Source organism: Amblyomma americanum, chromosome 7 (genome assembly GCF_052857255.1).
Source record: "Amblyomma americanum isolate KBUSLIRL-KWMA chromosome 7, ASM5285725v1, whole genome shotgun sequence".
Lineage (NCBI taxonomy): Eukaryota > Metazoa > Arthropoda > Arachnida > Ixodida > Ixodidae > Amblyomma > Amblyomma americanum.
Window position 1 is genome coordinate 8,696,360 of NC_135503.1, and position 23,648 is coordinate 8,720,007.

A 23,648-nucleotide genomic window follows, 5' to 3' on the forward strand; every position below is an offset into this window, starting at 1 on the left:
TGAGACATTTGGCATTATGATATTAAGCATATATTAAATCTAAAAAAAAATTCTCAAAGTAGCATGTTTAATTGACGTACTCTTAATATCTGTGAAGATATGGAAAACAGATCTATTTTTAAAATGCAGTTAGCATTTCAGGATATTGCCAGTGACTTGGCTCTTTTGCGGAAGTATGTTAAGTAGAATAAGGCAGGTCTTCATGACTAAAGGAACTTGAGCAGTGACCAAAGCAGGGTCACTACGATGTCCCTCATAGCCTGAGTCGCTTTGGGACGTTAAACCCCCATAGACCAAACCAAACTTTACCCATTCCTGCTGTAGGCAGTGAAGGTTTAGGTCACTGCTGGTAGCGTCCTTGTTTTTCATGGGAGGACAGTCGAGTGGATTAAAGTCAGATGACTGCCTTGACCACTTCGTACCATTTACATTTCTTTTAAATAATTTTTTCATAAAGGCACTACATGATCACTTGGCTTGCGTTTAGTGTGGCTGCAGCCAAGCTTTTTTCATGCTGAAGTTTGTTGAACTTTCTCATGGATTCCTTCATGTGCTTTGTTTTCTGCCTTCTTTGCTCTTTTATTTTTGGCCTCTTTTACCAGCATCGGGACACGCAACACAATGCATTGCACCTCCACTGCACTGCACTTTCCTTTGTTTGTTTCCATTCAATCCCATGCAACAAGCAACCTATTATGCATGTACAGTCGTCTATCTGGAGCGACGCACCTGGTAGTATACTTCCATCATTTATGGGTGGCCTAGGCATGCGTGCACATTCCCGTGGATTGTGTTTAACTCCTCATGCCTTTGAAAGCGATATCAGGCCTGCCAGGCAGCACCGATCCTTGTAAATGCATAGCCGGATGTGTCGTTCGAATACTCTAGACAAGCACTTGATGACTGCACTGTTCTTCTGCAGCTTAAACTTCAAGTGATATGATAAAAGTCTGGTTCCAGACAGTGTTATAGACAAAGTAGTCATGCTGTGGGTAAAAGTGTCATGTGGAACTTTGTGATGCCCATTAACTGACTTGATTTTGCAGAGCATAAGCTGTGCTACTTACACCAGCATCTCATGTCTGTAGAGGAGCTTATGCACAGAAAAGATATGGGGCTGCTTCCCCACTTAGGTAGGGCCCTTATTAGTTGAGCCTGCTTAACTGAGAGGCAAGAAAAGAAAAATAGAAGGAACTTGTGTAGTAGCTGAAGCACATTTCTGTTCGTAAATTTTACAGAAAACTCACATTGTTTGTTCACATACCCAAGGGCCCAAATGCTTGGCCATCAATGAAGAATGTACAGAGCAGAGAATGCAGTTGCAAGCTTGGGGAGCAGAAGTAATCTAATCACTATCGCTGAGTGATATTAGCACATTCCCAAAGCAACCAGAGAGTGACAGAAAAAAAACTAGTGTAGAAAGACTGAAAATGAACACCACAGTTATGAAATGAGCAATGGTGACCTATTTTGCAACCATAAGGAAATTAAGGCAAGAAGCCTATGAAAAGTTTCCTATGTTGAGAATTTACCACAGCCAAATGGGTCATTGGTCATTCCATGCCAACTGATCCAGACTTTGCACTCAACCATTTTCGGTTTCTTTATAAAAAAATTCATGCCATATTGCATTGCTATCGCAAACATTATTCCAGCTTCTTTTTAGTGAAAAAAAAGTTTTAATGTCATGGCCGCCACTTCAATTTTGCAAGCAGTAGCGAAACCTAGTCTTACAAAAAAAAAAAATTATTTACATGTGGCTATGAAATGTTTTCATATAAATAAAAGGCATTATGCTTTCATATGCACTAAATTTAACTGAATTTGTTATTATTTTTTCTAAATATAAAACATGGAAGAAGGTACAGAAGCATGGAATTTAGAAATTTTTTACCAAATTTTTTGCTCTCACTGTAGTAATTCCACCTTATTTTCCAAATTGTCCAGAAGCCAAAGAAGCCAATAAAAATGCTTCAGATAGGAAAAACATCAGGTGTGCCAGCAAAAAAATTCTCAGTTTCAAAAAATTTGCTTTTCGAAGCATATTCAGTCTTTTATTGCATAATTAGGTGGTCCTAGTAAAAATATGAAAGATTGTAAGTTGCACAGTACCATTCAGTGGCATTTATTCCTGGAAGTTGAATCGCAACATTTTTTTTTTTAAGTGAGAAAATAGTTTGCAAGTTGAGTCCCTGCATTCAACCTCGGCGTTGCTCCGTGCTCGCTGCTCACTGCAGCACACTTTGTCGCTGGCTGCATATATACGCAGATTCAGCTATCCACTCCTCGAATACAATGGTGCACTGTGCCTGTGCGCTAGATGTATGCAAGTACTACTGATGTTTTTGCTTGAAAGGATGAGTGTTATTTTGTCGAAAAAGCTGTGTGAAGTACAGCATTGCGTCAATACTGAGGCAAGAAGTAGCAGATCTGTTTTATAAAACCTTATGCTCCAACAATAATGTCACGTAGGCATTGTGAGCTTTATTTGAATAAAGAATATTCATTTGCTATGTTTTGCTCACCACATGGAATGCACTATACTTTTTGGTCGCGGATGCAGGCAGCACAAACAAGAGCGCTAGCTTTGACAACGTTGCACCTGATGTATGAAATGGAGTATAGGTTGTGGTGCGTCTCAAACCGTGATGGGCCATTTTTTTTTGCGTTGCAGAAAGAAGATGTGCGCATGAGCGAGGTGATGCGGTTGGCGCACGACTTCCTCCAGCACTTTTGCCTAGGGAATCACCAGAACCAGGGGCTGCTTCACAAGCACATTGACCTTTTCCTCACACCGGGTGTGAGTAGAAAAATAAGTTCTTTGGGGCTGTCTTCCTTTGTCTGGATCGACGCATGGTTGCCACCTTTTGGCATGTTGCTTTATTATGCCAAAAGTGGATGTGAAGCAGAAATTTGGTGTTGGTGTTTTAGAAGCTGAGCAAAGGTGTCTGAACAATACCAGCTGGTATTAAAATGGTGTAAAGAGGGGCTTTGTTCTTGTAGTTGAACTGAAGAGTACATCATTAATTGATACAACAGTTCTTGGCATCTCAAGCGAAGAGTGAAATGTTGTGTTGAAATGGAAGCATGTAATTGAAAAGTTTGTGCCATCAGTGAGAGTTGGGCCTACGGCTCATGTCTGTCACAAAAAACTTTCGTCACAATTAAAAGCCACGAAACCACTAGCCTGCTTTCCGGCTCATTTTAGTGTTTCCTCGACTATGCGGGCTTTGTGGTATGTAAGCATAGCATCACCTGAACCTGCTAGGCTATCTTAAAAACAAAGCCAAGCCAGTGCTTAAGCTTCATGGGGCCAGCATCAAGCAAGAAAGGGAAAAATTTCCTGTTTGCTTTTTCCAGGATACTTAAAATACAATGCAGAGTTAATGGTGAACTTGGCCTCCAGAGAACGGATCCTAACTGAATGCTCTGCCGGTGCCTTTTTGTCCACTTTTGCTTGCATGTCTTTGACTGTGTACTTTTATAGAGGATTGTGGTGTGGCTTTGTCCTGTGTGATGCTGCAGTGGTGCTCATTTTCTTACTTGCAGTTACTGGAGGCCCAAACACTGTGCAGTGTTTTCAAGGACAACGTAGCACTGTGCAGCGAGGTGACCGAGCGAGTGGTGCAGCACTTTGTACACTGCATTGAGACCCACGGCCGTCACGTCCAGTACTTGCAGTTCCTCCAGACAGTTGTCAAGGCCGAGGGGCAGTATGTCCGCAAGTGCCAAGACATGGTCATGCAGGAGGTCTGTACACGCGTTGTCTTGTGATGTCCTGAGATTTTGACATGTGGAGAAAAGGCTCTTATAGACACAAAAGCCAGAGCAGGCTGAATGAACGCATGTCTTTTGCCGATAAAAGAAGTGCAGCTGTGTATCTCTGCATGATATTTGGCACATTTTTCGAAGTATGCCGCAGGACCATGCAGAACACAAGAGGAATGGAAAAGTACATGAACCACTCTCTTAACTAGCATCACATCTTATTAGTGAATGTGGTACAAAAAATAAGGAACAGAGATCTGATCTTGTTGTTTTAATAACATTAAATAATGGTGCCTTGAATCTTTGTTTTGATGTGTCATTCAATGTTGCTGCCCTTAATGAAGCAGTAAGCATTTTACTGTTGATTAATGTCATCATTCATGTATTCGCAAGCTTGTCTTGTGTTTTGCTTTGGTTTCTTATTGTGATGTGTTTTTCTGAGCTATATGAAACAACGTTTGGTAACTGGCATGCAGAGGGTAGCATAGCTGGAAGGAAAAAAAATAGATGGAAAGTATGAAGAGAAAGGCGTGGTGACTTTCCTTTCTTCTTTAACTCCTCCTTCTCCTCAGCATTTATTACCATACACCTTCTTCTAGTGCTTAAATTTCAAGGTTGTGGTGATAGGAATTCCTTTCAAGAGTGACTCTAAAATCAGATTTCAACAGACTGTGTGGGACCTTTATGATGTTCTTGGAGCCCATAATACTTGTGGTTTTTAATGAAGCCCCAGGGTTTCCTTGCTTCATGACGAATTTGAATAGTCATTTTTAACAATTTAGTTCATACTCATAAATCCAACTGTGCCTTTTCAGGGGCTTGTACATTTCAGGAGCAACTGTTTAGCGATATAGCAATTTACTGGTACAGTTATTGTTCAGAGTAGCAAAAAAAGGATTGATGCAACGTTTCTCAAGCTGCTTTTCTGTGTGTATTCATTAAACAAGTCCAGATCACAATCGCAATAGTTCCCATTATCCCTGGCTTTCCTCCCCTTAGTTTTTGCATCTGACGTCAGTTGTGCTCAATGTAGACCCTAGTTTAGATTTCTACTTGGCCACTGCTGGGGCAAGTGGTTGCCAGTGCATATAAGATTGGTACCCCTGCACGCTTGCGCAGCTCGTGGGTGCAGGCGAAGAAGCCCTAGTGCTCTACAACGACAAAGGCTCCTCGGAGCAGCTGGTGGAGCTTATGCGCTCCGAGAGGCAGCGGCTTGACCCTGGCGGACCTCTACGTTACCACATCGACCTGGTCCGGCTCCTCGCCAGTTGCACCGAGGGGAAAAATGTCTTCACTGAGATAAAGTGTCACTCTCTGCTGTCCCTCGACGACATCTGCAGGTACACTCAGCCTCTTCTGTTTGTGTGGCTGCCTTCGGGGAATGGTGCAAGATGTACACTTTTTTTGTGGTAATCCCGCAAGCTGTGCGCAAAAAGGAAAGCTTCCCAAGAGCACAGGCACATCTGCATTCAGCAAAGGCTCTGCTGTTGCAGCTTGAGTCAGCATTACTTAAAGGGGTTTAATAAGGAGTTCAATAAAAGCTCAGTGAGTGTTACCAAGGAGGTCACATTGTGGTATCTGATGAAAGACATCAGTTTTGTTGAGCCACAAATTCATCTTTTCTCTCTATTGAAATTTTACCTGCCAAAGGTTGGGTGGGTTGTCTAACCATTTTAAAATGCTCACCCAGATCTTAACAGCAAAGGGAACTGACATCTTGTGTGTGTGTGCTTCACCTCAAGTGTTTTGTACATACATATGTCACTGACATGGGAAACTGGATGGGGCAGCAAAAATGAAAATGTGCAAAATGGTTATTTTTTGTTTAATTCAGGCCAAGTAATAAAATTGACTCTGTCGACTCTTACTTTGACAATAACTTGGTTCTGACAGCAGTAAATTTAATCACTGTAATCTTAGTTTTTTTCACAGAAAGCTTTCTGAAAATATCAAACACTAAAGCATGTTGAAAAGAGTGGACCATTTTTATTTTTATTCAACATCTTCCTAATTAGTTTTGAGCCTTTTAGTTCTACAAGCCAAAGGAGAACTTTTGAGCTACCTACCTTTTGCTAAAGTTGCCTTCAGGAGAAACCTTATTGAGGCAGTCCATGGTTTTGCATGTTTTGATAAAGAAAGCTTAACTGGTTTCCTTACATTCACAGGAAGATGATACATATTGTTTGATTTGAATAGCGTGCCCATTTATGTAACATCAGTGCTTATCTCTAAAGGGTGCTATTAACCATCTAACCATCTAAATACTTAACACCAAAAGTTGCATGTGTAGTTTTAATCCCATACTCATTGTTTGCCCTCAACTAGTGTGCATGACTTTTGTGCAGGGTTGTATCCCATCCTGACTGTCTTCCCGAGGTCAAAGATGCCTACATCAACTTCCTCTCACACTGTTTCATTGACACGGAAGTGGAAATGAAGGAGATCTATGCATCCCATCACATATGGACACTTTTCGACAACTTCCTTGTCGACGTGGCCATGGCATGTATTATTGTTACTACAGTTCCACATGTGACAATTTTGCTTATAGAATTTATGCTTGCATAACATGTGGAATGACCTACGTTTGGTTTGCTGTGTTGCATTGTGTTTTTGCATTTGATGGCAAAAAGAATACTACAAACATTTGTTAGTGTGGTGACCGTGTTGTGTGGCATAACTATTTCACTACTTGGCTACAGCTATCTTGTAGGATTAAGGTGTGCCCAGAGAGTTTGAGGGCATACTTTCCAGCCAGTGGAACCAGGTGTCTCCTTCTTTTCTTGTATCTCCAAGTTTCTGTCTTTGTAGCATATCTGAATAGGTGCTTGTCTTCGCTAGGCTACATTTAAAATTCTGAACCCTGTTTGCAGATTGTGTTGTATATTTAATGAGCTGTCATGAGGCAATTTTTTATTGTTATTGTGCACTTTGAGATGAGGAAAGTCTTTTGTTTCTTAACATTTGTCACTTTCTTGCATTTTTGTTGCCATCATGCTCTGCCTACTCAGCATGCAGATGCTTATGTTCAAATATTAAATCTTACGCTCAACAGGTTTGCAATGCTACACACGACCGGCGTCATGCTGACCAACAGTTAGAGAACTATGTCACCAACTCAGTCATGAACATCATCACCACTTTCTTCAACTCGCCTTTTTCAGAACAGAGTGCCACTGTACAGGTGAGATTTTCATAATGATATGTATCGATCTTATGAGGCAAAGGAAGAAGGACAGCAAAGTTCCTGGAAGGCTGGAATGTCAGTTCCTTTTCTTTTTTTGCACATTGCACGGAGAATTCTTCTGCATGGTCCACTGCCGAACTGCTGTAAAGCACCACATGGGCTGTTTTAAAGTGGTTAATATTTTGTCTTTTTTTTTCATTTTGACAGCTTGTTCCTGTTAAGTATGCTTTCACTACTTTTTTCTCGAACTGCAAAGTTCTTGCAATTGAGGGCTTGTGCAGACACAGTCATGCTGATAATCGTGAGGTGCTGCTTTTCTTACAAGGCACCTCCTTCCATTAGGCTGTACTGAAATAGTGTGCCTTTTGGTGCACAAGTGCAGGACATGTGCTTTGAAGCCTGAAGGCTATGAAGAAGAGGGCAAGTGATTTGGGGCAAAACAACATGACGCAAGCTCACGTGCTTAAGCAGCATATAGTTTGTTACTGGTTCACTTTCTTTAGCCCCATCATCTAGTTTTTATTGCTCTTCAAAAATCTTGGGATGTCCGGTCCTACTCAGCACTCTCATGAAGCTCACAGCATGACAGCATGGTGGTGTACTTGCACGCATGTTTTCTAGCATATTGTGAGTGAGCTTATTCTTTGTATTGTGTGTTTTCTTGCGTTTCTTTCAACATGCTGCTCTTATAACCAGGGTCAGGTAAGTGGCATTGCTGGCATGATTTGTGGCTGGCACTTGGTTTTGTGGTTGTGTCTTGTGAGGGTAACATCATGCTCTTTTTTGCAGACCCATCAGCCAGTGTTTGTGCGGCTTCTTCAAGCAGCTTTTCGGTTGTCTACCTGCACGTGGCTTTCACTTCAGCAGCGAATGAACGTTGAGGGTTGCATACGTACCCTGGCTGAGATAGGTTTGCACTTCATTTTTTTTTTCTCCTTGGTAGTTTCTCTCTGCAGTTCAATTTTAGTTTCATCATGCAACAGTTTTATGTTGGTGAAGTAAGTTTCGTATTTTGTTTTCTCTTTCTACTAATTTGATTTCGTTAATGTTGAGTTTGTTCTTACGAGCTGCGTTACTGCAATAGGATAATAGGAACTATGAAGAAATGCATGGGGAACTTCTCTGATTTCTAGCCTCTGCATTTATAATGCTAGCATGTGTCTCTGCACTGACAAATATAGAGCGACCAAGTTTGAGTGTATTTGTGAAAGAGTGATAGCTGACAAACATTGCAGATTTAATGCGAAACAAGAGTGAATGGTTTGGAAGCAATAATATGAAGGAAGGAAATTGGGATAGTTTAAAGTAACTAAAGAAAAGAAAGACTTGTATGATACAAAACTGACTCTAATCGTAGTTATCTTAGTGCATTTTATTGCTGATTAAACATGTCCTGCTGACATTTTTTATGTGTATTATTTTTGAAGGTGTGTATTTAAGGTGGCAGAGTAGAAGTGATGGTAACTAGAAAACTCATCAGAGGTTACAGCTACACAAAATTGAAATTGTTAGCTGGCAAGAGCTTAAGAAATCCTTTGTATTGGAAATGATTTCATGTTACTTTGGCTGAACAGGGTAACTGAAAGATAAACTTTCAAATAAGGTGTAAACATTTATTGTACTCTCCTATAATTTGGTGAGGTTTGCATATGCTCTAATTCTACATGACTGATTTTGGTGCATTGACTTGATAGCATAGTCGAGGCCAGAGGCCACGTTAACAGCTGTCATGAGATATTCCTCTCAAATGCACTTCGTTTCACTAGAGCGCAACAAATGAATCTAGTTCAGCTGAAGAAACTGTTCTATCAGCGTTTTCCTCCACTTGTGGTAAAGTTCCTGTGAAGCAAGTTGCCGTTAATAGAAATGCTGTACCAACTAGACTTGTTTATTTCCTTCTTGTTGTAAGATAAAATGTTCAGAAAATTTTCCTATTTTTTCTATTCTGCTCGTACTTATAATTTATTCTAGCAAGCATGGGTTGTTCAATGTATTTTCACACCCTCTGTATATTTATGCCCCTGACTGAATTGCTGTTTACAGCTTGCATTATGGCACATCACTTAGTACAACGTTGTGTTCGCCTGCAGCCAAAAGCCGTGGCATTGCCATTCCTGTCGACCTGGAGTCCCAGGTGGCGGCCATGTTTGACAAGAGTGCCCTCATCAGCAAGCACACTCGTGCCTGGCTGTCTTCTGCCAGGGCACCCAAGCGCGAGCCCGTGGAGCAGTCTTCACCAAGGCTGAACGTGCGTCTCATTTGTGCTAGCTGCACTGCTCTGAAACTGCATGCTGCTGGGCCAGTCAGTTCGCAGGGGTCAGCGTGAATGGCACAGTTCCACTAACGCATGGGTGTACCTGTCCAGCCTTCCTGCATTGCATTTGTGCTGCTGTTCTGGGTTTTGATAACCTACGAGAAGAACGTTTAGCAGTTTGCTTACTTACACTGTTGGCATTGTTGCACTAAATCCGGTCTCTCATGACGCTTTGTCTAGCATTGTGTTTCGTTTTGATCAAAGATTCAAGTAACACTGTTGTACGTCTTTTGGGCACTTTATGTTATCAGGTTAAATTTGCTCCATAACTGGATAGTATTGGCCATAACATGCAGGTTGTGGATTAAGGCTTGTTGTGGAAGTCTCTTCATATAACAGCCAATATGGGTGCACAATGAGTAGAAAATGGAGCTTGTGACATTGAAAGCAAGTGAGGATAAATTATTTTTTGTTATGCTTGTCTGCTATGTTGGAACCTTTCACGTTGTCCTGCAAAATAATGCCTCTTATTGGCAATGCCATTTTCTTGGCATACATACTCTATTTCTTTTGATGCAGAATTTTTACTATGGCTCAGCTATGAAATTTTTGAGCAAATATTTCCTAGACCTTTTATAGATATAAAAAGCTCGGCATTCAAAGAAACCAGTACTGGCTCCTGAAAAAATTTTTGCTGATAGAGCCTGTCAGTATGAAGCCTTTTAGATGTAATAGGAACATTGTATACAAACTTTATTTGTGCAGAGCAACTTAAACAGCACATAACGGTGAATCACAAAGCCTTCGTATTATTAATCGTCTAGGCTAAACTTCCACTTAATTTGCACTTGATCGTCACACGGAGTTTAAAGTCTTGTATTCTGCAACATCTTCTAATGATAGCAGCTTGTTTTCTCTTGAATTCAAGTTGGCTATTGTCTGTAGTGACACCAAACCAAAACCAGTGGCCCTCATGAGACTTGGGATATCTATGATGAGGTGAGTGCGTAGAACTGTTGTTGTACAGTTTTTCTCGGTGTTGACTCGCAGGAGGTGTCACGCAGCCATCCAGGTGACCGGACGGTGATCGAGGTGCTCCAGGAGCTGGTGCTGGTGCTGGAGGAGCAGCTGCGACCACTGGTCCAGAGTGAGCTGTCCGTGCTGGTGGACGTGCTGCACGAGCCACAGCGACTGTTCCCCGCACGGCCTCAGGCGCAGGCCCGATGTGCCTCCTTTGTCTCCAAGCTGGTGCAGCACACCCAACGCCTGCTGCAGGAGCGGGAGGAAGGGCTCTGCGTGCGTGTCCTCCAGACGCTGCGCCAGATGATGGCCGACACCGAGCATGGAGAGAAGGTGTGTGCTTCTCGCATTGCATTTCTCCTTGTGCTGCAGTTCTTGTGCCTACCTGCTTCTGCTCACAGAGTGCGCATTGTATTCATGGGGTACACTGTATTTACATGAACGTAATGCAAGCTTTTCCCCCAGCTTCGCCGGCTTCAGAACATATCTTGTGTTATATTCAGAAGCAAGGTACGAATATAACAGTAATTTTTTTTCTCGCTGCTCCTCAATAGAGTTATGGTGTTCTTCACCTCCTGACTTACGAGCTGCTTGGAGAAGCCAACTTTTGGATGACCCTGGGGTCTTGGGGCATGCACAGAAAAGTAGAGGGTGGCCATGAACGTGGAAAGAAGCTGGTGTGGGACATTGAAAAAGAGTAGTCACTGAAAGAGTGGAGTGGAACAGGGAACGGAAAAAAGGCGAACGAGCACAGGACTGGGCAGCGCGAAACTCGTAGTAGTGGTGGTGCGGCAATGACATTGGCTGCTGCTGTATGGAAGACTGCATGCGTTATCATGTCGAAGGCTTGGCTGTTGTCGGTGATGTTGCACACATTTCTGAAGTGTTGTTTCTCAGATAATGTGGCATATACATTGTGTCGGTATTTTTGCAAGTCGTCGCCATTTTTTTTAGCCCTCTGCGCCTCTGCTGTAGTTGGCTTGAACAACCTGTGATCACGCTATAATCATAATGTTTATTTTTTCTTTTTCGTGTGGCCTCAAAATTCCTCCTTGCATTATATTTATGGTCGTGTTATTTGCGTGTAAATATGGTAAGTCGTTTTTCACAAATATCTGGACTGTTCCTTAATTAAGCGTTTGAACGGCACGCTCCTGTGTGCATTGGTGCACGTAATGCTGCCTGTTAGCCTGAATATAGCTAGCTTTTTGCGATATGGAAAAAGTTGTGATCCATGCAAAAGTATGTGCACGAGAAGGTACTGTCTCAAGTCCTAGGGCACCGTAAATGACATCAGCATGCTCAGCAATATGGTAGCTATGTTGTGCTGTAGACAATTGGATGGAGCTCTGTACTATGGTAGAGCACAACAGGCTCATGGTAGCAGTCGCCATTTATAACCTCCATGTCACCCAGACGCTAGATGTACCACTCTAAGCTGGGACCACCAAGCCTTCAATGTGTTGAGTTACAAAAACGGCAGGTCCTGTCTTAATGGGCTGACATATACCATTCACTCAACCCGTTTACTGTCTTTGAGTGGCAGTCACGAATAAGAATGCTATCACAGTGGCCAGGCGCTCCATGTAAATGTGGCTAGACCGCAAAAGGGGAGCAATTGTGAGGAGAGGGTGAAAGAGTGAGCTCGCCTTGCGTACCTTTTTTTCTTTTTTTTTGTCTTTCTCCATTGTTGAATTCCCGCTTAGGTGTGGCTCCTTCTCTAGCAAGTTATTTTCTCAGAATAAACCCACCTTATCAGCATGTGAATCATCAATCCAAACATATTTAATGTTGAGAGCAGCACATATTTCGCTTTTAGTGACTTGATGATTTTTATGCTGTACTGCTGCCCCTAAAGCCATGTCCTCTCGACTTGTAATAGTTGTGAAACTCTTCTCCTGTAGAAGGGCGGGGCTTAGGATAGAGGCTGAGCCAAAGCTTTGACAGTAATAGCTTTGAGTTCCCACTCCTTAACGGTTAAGGTAGTAGTTGCTGAGGTGGCTCATGTTGTAGATCTACTATTAGAAGCCAGATCATTTGTGTGTTGCTGCAGGTGAAATCCTAATAGTCAAGCTTTGCAAGTGTTGATTTGTTGCAGTGACATTTATATTTGGCCTCCGTTTACACAAAGTTAAGTGAGTAAAATTGGTGTCTTCGTTTGTTGATATTATGGTATGTCCCATTTATGTGGTAGTCTTTCTGACAGTTATGTAAATTTTTTCATTGCTGGTGCTGGTGTGTTATCTTAGCACTGGTATTTTCTGGATATTGGTAAGGTGTGTTAGCTTCTGTTGTGTGGTGGTAATGTGCTTTTTTTTGTTTCATTGGTTTTACCCCTAATAGTTTGAAGAAAAGCCCTGCAGTGCAATTTTTCATGCTAAAAACTAAAATTCAGTGCTTTCAATTTAATTTGAAGCACACATATTTTATAATGGCAGGAAATCATGGTGCTCAATACTGTTATGCAGTCTGTGCTGCTAAAAGTACTTTACATTTTAAAGCCTAATGGAGTAGTTGCTGTACCGTTTCACTTCACATGACCATTTAACTTAAAATTTGAACTCGTGATGTTAGCTTACAAACTTTTGACTGTTGACTTTGCTAAGGGAGCCACTTGCATATTTTTTATAGGAAATATATTTTTCTCTTCCTTAGGTCAGCTGTGCGGCACAAAATGTTCAAAATAAGAGTTCCTAATTATTGGCTCTCACAGTGCTGACTTGCCACCTAAGAATGTGGTCGTCAACCTGTCCCTTGGATGAAGTTTAGATTTGGACCGCTTACTTTAGTGGTGGCAAGCATGAATTGCTCTTGCAGCAGTAGTCCTTAATAATGAATAGCCTAAGATGTTCCTTGCTTAATATTCCTTTGGTCCTTCTCTTTGATCCGTGTTGCACCCTACACCCTTTTCCCGTCTACAAATTGTGCGCAGTTGTGCTTTTTATTTCCTTCTCTGTGCAGCTGCTTTCATTTCATCTTCAGCCACTATAGATGGGCCACTAACCCTTCCTTGTACATAGTGTATCACATAACTATCATGGCATGCAGATAGATGCACTCAAGATGCTGGTTTATTCTTTCTCATATCTTACACATTTGTTTCGTTTTATGGTGTCTTTTCTCTTTAACATCATAGGTGATTGCAGTGCTAGATTATCTTACCTGCAGCACTTGCACATCCTTTGTAATGTTCACTCGCAGCTGATGAGGATCAGGACCTCTTTGGCACATTATGTAATTTGTGCTGGAAAGGAGACAAAATGCAAAATGAGGGAACAGGAGCTGCTTGGTGGCTACCTGTTTTGTACTCTCGTCACCAGATGGTGCTACTCCCGCTATTATGTGATGTCTGATCAAGACTTGCTTTAGAGGGCAGTAACTTTCTTCTTATTCTGGACAATTTAGGCAAATCTTATTGTCATCTGTGACACCAAACAAAATAGACACAAAGGCACAATCGTCATATCAGTCAGCAGTTTAAGTAATTTTTGAGGGATGCTAGGCTGTTTATGCAACACCTTACATGTATGACCAGGAGGTGCAATTCCTCTGACGGCACTGCCTTTTCTTCTTGCTGAGCTTTGTCGGTGTTGGTGGTTGCTGTTGCTTGGCTTGTCATTGCGTCTCTCTTTGGTGGGTCCCTCTGAGAGGAAGGGAGGGGGGATACTGTCTCCCCTTGCTGGGAGTAACTTCCTCCCTGTGCTCACGCTGCACTAACTGCCTCAGCTCTCTGTCTTCCTGTGCTGCTGCTGCCACCTGTGGACTGCCACCAGGTTGATGCCAACCTGCTCACTCAGAGAGAAATCTCTGACCTCGCACGGGTGAGGATCTTTTGTTGTCTCCCACCTCTGCTGCTTTCCTTTTGTGAGCATCTGCTCATGTGCTGGCATTGTCACTGTTAGCATTGTTGGGGTCCTGCCAAACATTTTGTATTAAACTTGCCTCTGTGATGTTTTTCTTATGGTCTCTTTCTGATTGGTGAGAATAGAGGCTCATTTGTACTGGAAGAGGAACCACACGATGTTACTGTTGTCAGTGGCCTCATTTTAAGGTTTTGTTTCACCAAGAAACACAATGCAGAATGCAGACTTTGAGCATTCTTTTTTTTTGAGACTGCTTGTTTGCGTGATTTAATATGCATTGTCTGAGAAACATTCTTTAAACCTGAGTAATTGCAGCTTATGACCACGAGCTTCATAGTTCATTTTCCATTAAATATGGAAGAAGACTGTACAAAACTTTATGCATTTAAAGTCTTGCATCTAGTAAGGAATTGGGATAAAAATGTTATTAAAAGTGTAGAGGCACCATGTGTTAGGTGCTCCAAGTAGGGCAGGGAATCATGATTTGTGCTTCGGATGTATGGATGTTTGGCTTTTACTCTACTGCTGGGGCAGCATCGTGACTAGTCCCTCAGCTTGTTTTCTTGGAGACAGTGAGCTTAAGTTGGGTCCTATCATAGTTCCTTTCGAACAGTGTAGTTCATTCCATCTGGAAGAAATAACAGTCCAGCCCAAATATATCAAACTTGGCTGTTTCGAATTATTGGCTGTTTCAAACACATAGATTATCCCTTGAAAATCCTTTGTAAAAGTATAGGAAAGTTGCGCAGTATATTGAACTACTTTTTTGCTGGCCATTCAATATATTGAACAGCGTGCAGTGCCCCTGCAAGTGGAGCTTCTCCTAATGATTACTTCTCATGAGTGAAGACAGGTTGACTGCCGGGCCTTGGGGCAGCTGCTGGCAGCGCTAGTGCTGTGAAACCATGTGATGTGGTGAACGCGGGGTGTGCTTGAGGGTGTTCTTCGATCTCTCTCTTTTTTTTTTTTGAAGCGAAATTTATTGCCCCAGGGCATCAATGATGGGTGAAGGTGTGATGAATGATGTAGTACACATTAAATGAATGGAAAAAGGTTAGCTGATTTGATGAAGTCCAGTAGAGAACAATGGTACGGTCCCTGCGATCTCTCCTGCGCCGCACCGCTGCCATGCAGTGGAGCGAAGCTAAATATGAAGCCTGACGACGGCTTTCGCCTAGCATACTTTGCTTGTCAAGGGCACCATAACAAGATACCATTGAGTTATACAGGGAATGATTGCTAGAAAGCGTTTTGCGCCTGTGTAGTTGCAGGAGTAATCATCTGTTTAGTGAAGAAACTTTAACAAAGTGTTGGATATGCCACAAGTCCATAACTACTATAGCTAGCTCTTGGCCTTTGTGGCTACCTGTTGCTTGCACCCAAGCAGTAATCATCTGATTAGTGACTACAAAACAGATGATACTATGCCACAAGTCCAAAACTAAAGTTAACACTTTTCCTTCCTTTGTGGCTACTTATTGTTTGCACATAAGCAATTATCATCTGTTTAATCATCTGTTTTGGCCTAGTGATTTGAGCATCCACCTTGCACGCAGGAGGTGCTAGGTTCAATCTCCAGGGCCGCTGGGTGCCCACCGGTGATACAATAGGTGCACGCTTTCCCCTGGCTTGGTGCTTTGCTTATCTGGGGTGAAATGCTTGGAAAATGGGTCTTTGACTCCACCTTGTGTGTGGAGACCACGCAAGGATTTACTGCAGCTGGCTTGACCGCACAAGGTGGATTTTGGTCTCTCGCAGATAGATTTTCAATCGAAGGAGGGTGAAGAGGAAGCGGAGGTTTCCTTTGTTCAGCTTTAGTTCTACTTTTATGTGACATGCTGCAGTAGTATATTTTGCTTTTTAAATGTGTAGACTATTTCTCCAATTGTGTCAATTCAAAAAATGGTGCACTCTAACCTTGACCTGTATGCTAAAAGCATGAAAGTACAGGAGTGCTATGCTGTGACCATTGAAAGCTTTGCTTGTATTTCAAGAAACCAAAATGCTGTTCTTTCCAAACTTGTGGGCCACTTCATTCTGCTGGAGGCCCTTCCAATATGCTTTGTAGAATGAGATCAGTCAGTGCACTACTGGTGTTTCAAACATTTTGGATAACCTTTTAACACATTTGTAACTTCCTTGCCATGTAGGTCAGCACAAGCTGAATGCATAGCAGTGGCTTGCATTCGCCATAAGCACAGTTGCTGCATTGTTTGCTGTTAACGAAAAGTGCCAAATCGAGCTGCATGATAGTGGCATTAGCAACAAAATGTAGACGTTTGATGTAAGGAAATGTTTTGCATTCCGTGAGGTTGGCTGTTGGCACCAGCCCCAAATGTCCTTTCTGCACCTTGGAGCAGTCTGGCCAGATTAATTTGTTTTGGGCTGCACTGCTGAAATTTAGCTTCTGCAGGGGTACGCCTACTTCTTTGTTCAACTTTTCACTTTCAGAACACACTGAAAAACAAAACGCAGACACTACTGTGCTGCAAGTTTTCTAAAGCAAGAAAGATGAGGTGTGCTCAGACAGTTTCCACATGGGGAAGGAATTGGGGCCAGCGTGTGCATTTGTTCTTCTTCCATTTTGTCCATGCATTTGTGTAGCTTTTGCAGGTAACTGAATACTAGAACTTGATATATTAACTGAGCTCTCAACATGTCAGTGCTGTTAGCTGGAGCTATGACATGCAGGGTGAAGCACTGCGACAGAGCCTCCTTGTGCGTTACCTCGGCACGCCACCCAAGCAGCCACAGCCCAAGCGTGGCTCAGCGGAAGGCTCGCAGCCACAGCAACAGCAGCAGCAGCAACAGCAGCAACAACCGCAGGTGCCCCTGGGTCGTCCGCACAGCCCGCTGGCTGAAGTTCAGTGCCAGCTGGACCGTGAGGGAGCCTCGGACCTTGTGGTGGAGCTGATCATGATGAGTCCGAGCTTGGCCATCTTCCTTGAGAGTGTTGAGCTCGGGATTGCACTCTTGCGTGGCGGAAACCCTGTCATACAGGTGGGCACTGGTGGGCCAGAGTTTCTTATTGAGTTGAGGAGAAGGTTTCCTTGTCTGGCTGTCAGTTGTTTCAGGGGCTTGTGTGCCTTGTCTCATGCCCACTCATTCCATTCTCCTTTGTCGCACTGTAATTTTGGTCTATCTTACTCCTTGACCGCAGAGCATGCCAAGCTTACCTTTCATGTGCAGAGCTTGGCAAGCAATCTGCTTGACATGCTCAGAGTGTTTTGTTTGCCTGAAATAAATACCACTGCAACATCATCAGTTTTGTGAGAAAAAAATTACTGATGACTACTTTTGCATTCAGAATTAAGTGGCTTGTGCTGCGCTAGAGATGGAATGGGGAGGGGGGGTGTTGGTGACACATACTGTTCTGGAGCACTGTACAGCCAGAAGCGCTGCAAGTTTCCTTGTATTATTCCATAGTATCCTTTTAAAGAAAGAAGTAAGAATACGAAGTGAAATGCTGCAAGTAAATAAAAACGGCCCAGAATGGAGCCGTGAAGTGCATTCAGTTTCAGGTCACCAATTGCTTCACACACAGAACATGGTGACCCTTTGCGGAGTCATAACAAGCATTGGCTCACAGATGTTTCACTTTTCAACCAGTAAAGCCTCATTCCAACACAACAAAACTTTCTGAGGCACTATTGTGTTCCTGACAATATCAAACATGTTCCTAAGTTTGTGATACTGCTGCACCCCTCATTAAAAACTCTCCAGAAGGCTATGCTATGAAGCTAATCAGATTTGTTGTTATACACCAACACAAATGAAGTCATCTGAATGAGGAATAAGCACATCGTTAATGTAGCATGGAAGTACTGCAAGGCTAGTTCAACCATCACAGATGCTGCACAAGAAAAGTGGAATTATGTCAGCTTGATGCAGGGACAACTTTGGCATTCTTCCACGCTTGCTAATTGTAGTGGTTGGAACTTTCACTACTACTGTGGAACTTGGTCTTTATATAACTGTAGGAATGCCATCATAGCCACCAATAAGGGATGGTATTGTGCTCGTTAGGCTTGGGGGATATGCTTGTGAATCTTTGGAATCAGTTCTAACTATATCCGAGTTCTAAAATTTTGGAAGATTCCATTAACGAGACTTCAGTATAAGAGACAACTTGTAATTTCTGGTACCTGTTTTCTTTTTTTGGCCTTTGACAGACTGCTTATAGGAAGTAAGGTTTTGCATGCTTTAATGGCCTGTACCACTGTCTTGTGTTGCAACTCAGAGGTCTATGCACACGAAGCTGACTTCTGGCAACAATGCGGAGAAGTTCTTCAAAGTGTTTTTTGACAAGATGAAGGCAGCCCAGCAGGAGATAAAGTCCACTGTCACTGTCAGCACGTCTGACATGGCCGCCCGAGCCACATCAGAGGAAAAAGACTTGCTGCGCAAAGACAACCTCCGGGAATCCAGAAGCCGTCCTCGAGGTTTGTGTCGAGCTACTCTGCTGTTCACTCATGATAAGAGCCTAAAGAAGTTGTCTGAGCTGAATTATGCAAGCATGCATATTTGTAGGTTTATAAATTGTGCATGTAAATTTTATTGCAAGATAATGCTGTAGAGCCACTAGTGTTGGTTTTGATCATCATGATGCAGCATTTGGGGTTCAGGCATAGTTTAGCTATCAAAAATGAAGATTAGCTTTTGTATAAGGAATGATTTGTTCATTTTTTACATGATGCACGTTTAATTACTTACAATATGGGAACTAGCTTATGACTACAGAGTTGGATATGTACATACATGTGTCATATGTGATTTCATTCTTTAAACTACCAACTGGCACAAAATTTTTGAGTTTGGCATGCGACAGCTATGTCCTGGATGCTTTGTGTTCTTTGTGTGCTTTGAATGCTGTCTGGTACTGAGGATGTCCCATGACTTATAGTTGTCAAATGACAGTGCAGAAGGTGATGCTGTGTGGGTAGATGCTATTGGGTAAATATTTTCTTCCTTAATTGAATGCACCGAGATGTGAACAAGTGAAGAACGCTAGTTGGCTCAAATGCCTACTGTAGTTTTTGCTGTTGCCTCATATGATGATGCAGGTGCCAAGGGCAGCCTGGTGGTGTCTGAGGAGCTGCGTGCGCAATTGGAGGACGCTGCTCAGGTCACAGGAAAGGCGTATGCCCATGTGCGCTCCACAGTGGGTGGCCTCAATACTGACTCAGGTGGTGAGTATGCTGTTCTGTTTTAGTGCAGGCCAGCTGGGCCAAGCTTGAGCCTAGTGGAGAAAACTTGAGTTGCAGCAGTTTTTCAGGGTGCTATATGTGTTGCATTGCTAGTACTATATGCATTGCTTGTTTCGCTTGCTGCAACAAAACATTGCTGGCATCCATTTGGAAGTTGCGGTGAATTTCTGTGCAGTGTGTTCCTGGCATGTACAGTCAAACCTCTTTATAGCGAACACGGATATTACAAATTATTGACTATATCGAACTGTTTTTAACTATTTTTAACAAACACATGCATTTCTTCATATATTAAACGCGATTTGCCATAAAACGGATGTATCGAACTGCTGAGTGCCAAGCTGTGTCTGGTCGAATGGCAGGCGGCAGGCTTTGCCTCAGTACATGGGTGACTGGTGGCGATGCAGCAAGCGTTCATGCCACGGTTCACACTTTATCTCACATTTGCCAGCAGCGCCACAAAATATATAGCGGCGATATAACAAATATAACAGCTCGTAGCAAGGGAACTCACATCTGTTTGCAGCTCTCGCACCTGTTGATAGTGGCTCATAATGAGTGACACAATCAGTTGCTGTAGCTTTCCAGTAGCCATCCTCTGCACGGAGCAGAGATGATGAAAACGGCGGTAGCTTTCGCTCTGGCGTCTGATTTTTTTCCACAACACTGCTGTAATGTGAAGAAGCCACTCTAGCTGGCATTTGACCCACCACCGCCGCATGCTGTGGTGCTATGCAGGGAAAATAACTTACCTGGCATTTGCAGCTCTGTTTTCTGCGGCCCCCACAATCGCTGTGAGCAGTTTCAAAATGATGCTGGAACTATGGAAAAGGTCTCTCCCGGTTGGTAATCTTTTGATGGCTAAATTTTGCTTTTCCAGGTTAACTTTCTGGCGAAATTTTATATTATGAATTTTGGCTATATCGAACTATTTTATGATTTTTACCAGTTTGCTATAACAAGGTTTCACTGTAAATGCCAATGATTGCTCAACACCATTTCGGGAGATGCAGAGTGCTGTTTGTGCAATTTTAACTATGGTTTTGAATTATGCCGAGAGCTTGAAGATGAATGCTTGTTAAGCTGCCTTCAGTGTTTTTTTTAAATCAAGCATTTTGTGTGGCTTAATAACAGCTGCTGGCTTTTGCAACGTCACTTTTTTTTTTAATGTGGCATCCTGTTTGACTGTTGTCTTTGCATTGGACATGCACATCTCACACAAAGCTTCATGCTCACGAAACAAAAGAACCCATATGCAAATTGTGTGAAGACAAGATGAAAGTAAACCACATTTTATTTTCATGTACGAAACTCAAGAAGCTAAAGGAAAAGAGTTTCACATGATATTATGATGAACACAATCCTTTCCACGTTGGTTTGCTTCTGGGAGAAAATGCAGTTGTAAATGCTGAACAAATCTTTAAATTCCTATTAGAAGCAAACATATTAAAATGAGTGTAACATATTGGTTCTTTAGTTCCTCTATGCCAAGAGACAGCTGTATTTACTATGTGTTTGGTGCGTGAAAGTCTTAGCTGCTTTTGTACTATAAAATCCTACATGATACGACACACTCTGTTTGAACATGTGCTCTTGTCTTGCCAGGTGGCAGCCCCTTGTCTCCAAGCGAGGAGAATGAACGACCCCAGGAGCCACGCCTGGCGCCCGAGGTGTTGGTCATGCAGCCAGTTTTGCGCTTCCTGCAGCTGCTGTGTGAAAACCACAACCGGAGTCTGCAGGCATGTTTTTTAATAAGATCAATTGCAGGGCTGGTTGGTGTGTGGCATCAACTTTTGAACATTTGTGAGAAGCAGCTGGAACCAACTCAGTGGTCGAGTAGTGTGTGATGCAAACATGGGGCTCTCCATGTTGTGTTCATTCTGTTATGTAGAGGCTCTAGGAACTTTAGCAGATTTCATGGAAATTTATTTGCTAACTGCGACAATCCTTAATGAAAAATGCAATATTGCCAAAATTAGTGTGCCTTGTTTGCCCTAGCTGAGCAACTTTTATGTGCATGCAGTAGCTTGTCCCGTGCTCTTAGGGAAACATTGAAAATATTGTGCAATAACACAATGCATCTGTTTAGTTGCATAACGGTGTTCCCAGTACATGTACTATAGTATTGCAGTATTATTTTTGTACTTTATTAGGCTCTTGCAGTTTGCTTCGTGTTGGCCAAGCAGAGTTGGAGTGATCTGTATAGTGATATGTATTTACAGATGAAATGCTCATGCAGCTTTTATAGCACTGCATGTTAAATTTGAAATTCAGTGTACTGGAAATCTTCACCATGCTTCCATGCTGCTGGTTGTGAATAGATCACTGTTAGTTTTTTTTTTTTCCCCCAGAAATATTTGGATTCTAGATTTCATCACGCTGAGAACTTATGGGACACATAGGTAATGTCTTGAAGACATGCGAAGTTATGCACAAAGAATTTCAGTGTAGAGAAAAAAAAAAGGCTTTAAATAGTAGCTTGCCTTCAGGAAAATGTTACTTTTAGTGCTCGTGACATGCAAGCACTTTTTATTTTATAATTGAAAAATTTTGTTTATTTCTATATCCTGCTCACATTGATTTATTGGGGACGTTTTAAAATGGCTGTTGAATTCGCCATTTGCTTTACGTTCCACAATGCTGGCTGCCTGGCTCTTCGACAGGATTTCTTGCGAAACCAGTGCAACAAGAACAACTACAACTTGGTGTCAGAGACGCTGCTGTTTCTGGACTGCATTTGTGGCAGCACCACGGGTGGCTTGGGCTTGCTCGGCCTCTACATCAATGAACACAATGTGGATCTCGTCAATCAGACCCTCGAGACTCTGACGGAGTACTGCCAGGGCCCTTGCCATGAAAACCAGGTGAATCATGAACAACTGAACTTGCAGTGCAAAAATTTGTTTCTGAAAGGTGATTGTTGTTATGCTTTTCTGTAACATGCGTAAGTTGTATCTCCCAATCTGATGTTTTACATTTTCTTGTTTTCATGTGCCAATGTCTTAATGCTGCCCTGTGCAGTCATTATAGGTTACCGCTTTCTTGCGGTGCCGTGTATATTGGCCAGGCCGGACGATGTATTAATAAAAGGCTTCAGGAACACTCCATTTTCTGCGATAACTCGTCAAAGTCATCCATTGGCCTCTCACTGCACCGTCGTTCATGCGGTTGCACCTCCGTATTTTCTGCTACAACCATTCTTTTTAGACATAAGGACCAATTGGCTAGAGAAATAATGGAAGCCTATCACATGCATAATTCTAGCGACACTTGCGTCATTCGGCCTTCAGTAGTGGTGTCACGGAATTAACTAGATTTCCTCAAGGGTGCCCATCTTGATTGATAGCGCAATTACGGAAGTGTCCAAGTGTTAGCTTCCTCTGGCCAGTGTGTTTTTTGTCTTTGTTGTTGGACACATGCGCATTAGTTCACACCTTGTATGCCCGTTTCATTTGTTTGTTTTTTTGTAAGATTTGAAGATTTATATATTCTTCCCTTCCCGTAATAAATTTCAGTTGAAGTCAGCACTTGTGTCTATTCTCCCATTTCGTCTGTGTTTCCTGCGCTGTTGTGAAAAATGAATATGTACCAACTCGCCCAACTTTTTTCACTTATTAACGGCTAAAGACTACCTTTTCAGCACAAATTACTTAAAATATGCAAGTGATTCCAGAAAATGAGCTATCTCTTAGTGCTGCATTGAATAACTTTGTAGAGCTCCGAGAACCTTTTATCTGAACAGCTGTTTGTGTTCCTAATTAATGCCTTGCTTTTGTGAATTTTGTGTGTTGATGCTTGGCAGTGAATACAAATTATGGGGCTTTGTTTCGTTTTTCTTTTCTTTTTTTTTCAGAACTGCATAGCTATGCATGAAAGCAATGGAATTGATATCATCATTGCACTTGTTCTCAATGACATCAACCCCCTGGGAAAAAAGCGAATGGACCTTGTACTAGAGTTGAAGGTAGGCATATGCTACTTCAGGACTGTCCCTCACTTATCCTTTGGTAAATTCCTAATCTATTCTCTTGAAAAGTCAGTCTTCATTGCGTGTAGTGCCCACCACTCCAGCTTTTTCAGCAATGACTTGGGTAGTGTATGACTTGGCGTCATTAATGAAACAGTGTTCTGTTGTGAGCAGCCTGCAGTGTGCAGATGCCATTGGCACCTGATTTATTCCTGTTACACCTTAATGTGCAGCTCTCTTATGGTGCCCTGCTCCTTGAAGCAGCTGCATGTTTTGGAAAACCTAGGAAACTGACGTCGTAATTGGAAAATACATGAAGTTGGTCCCATAAAAACATCAAAAAAATTCATTTTAGCTTGTCAGTGCATCGCACTGCATAAAG

General features: G+C 42.4%; 1 protein-coding gene across 3 annotated transcripts in view; it reads left to right on the forward strand.

Moving 5' to 3' along the window:
• The window catches only part of Itpr (Inositol 1,4,5,-trisphosphate receptor), a 92,443-nt gene that overhangs the window by 49,053 nt on the left and 19,742 nt on the right, over positions 1–23,648 (forward strand). For all 3 annotated transcript variants that reach the window (XM_077630983.1, XM_077630984.1, XM_077630982.1), the window contains exons 23-36: positions 2,675–2,800; positions 3,550–3,750; positions 4,888–5,108; positions 6,114–6,270; positions 6,824–6,952; positions 7,745–7,865; positions 9,046–9,203; positions 10,260–10,562; positions 16,784–17,092; positions 18,333–18,534; positions 19,156–19,281; positions 20,905–21,038; positions 21,963–22,163; positions 23,153–23,263. In XM_077630983.1, the coding sequence (XP_077487109.1) occupies positions 2,675–2,800; positions 3,550–3,750; positions 4,888–5,108; positions 6,114–6,270; positions 6,824–6,952; positions 7,745–7,865; positions 9,046–9,203; positions 10,260–10,562; positions 16,784–17,092; positions 18,333–18,534; positions 19,156–19,281; positions 20,905–21,038; positions 21,963–22,163; positions 23,153–23,263 (2,499 nt within the window). The remainder of the gene's footprint in view (positions 1–2,674; positions 2,801–3,549; positions 3,751–4,887; positions 5,109–6,113; positions 6,271–6,823; positions 6,953–7,744; positions 7,866–9,045; positions 9,204–10,259; positions 10,563–16,783; positions 17,093–18,332; positions 18,535–19,155; positions 19,282–20,904; positions 21,039–21,962; positions 22,164–23,152; positions 23,264–23,648) is intronic.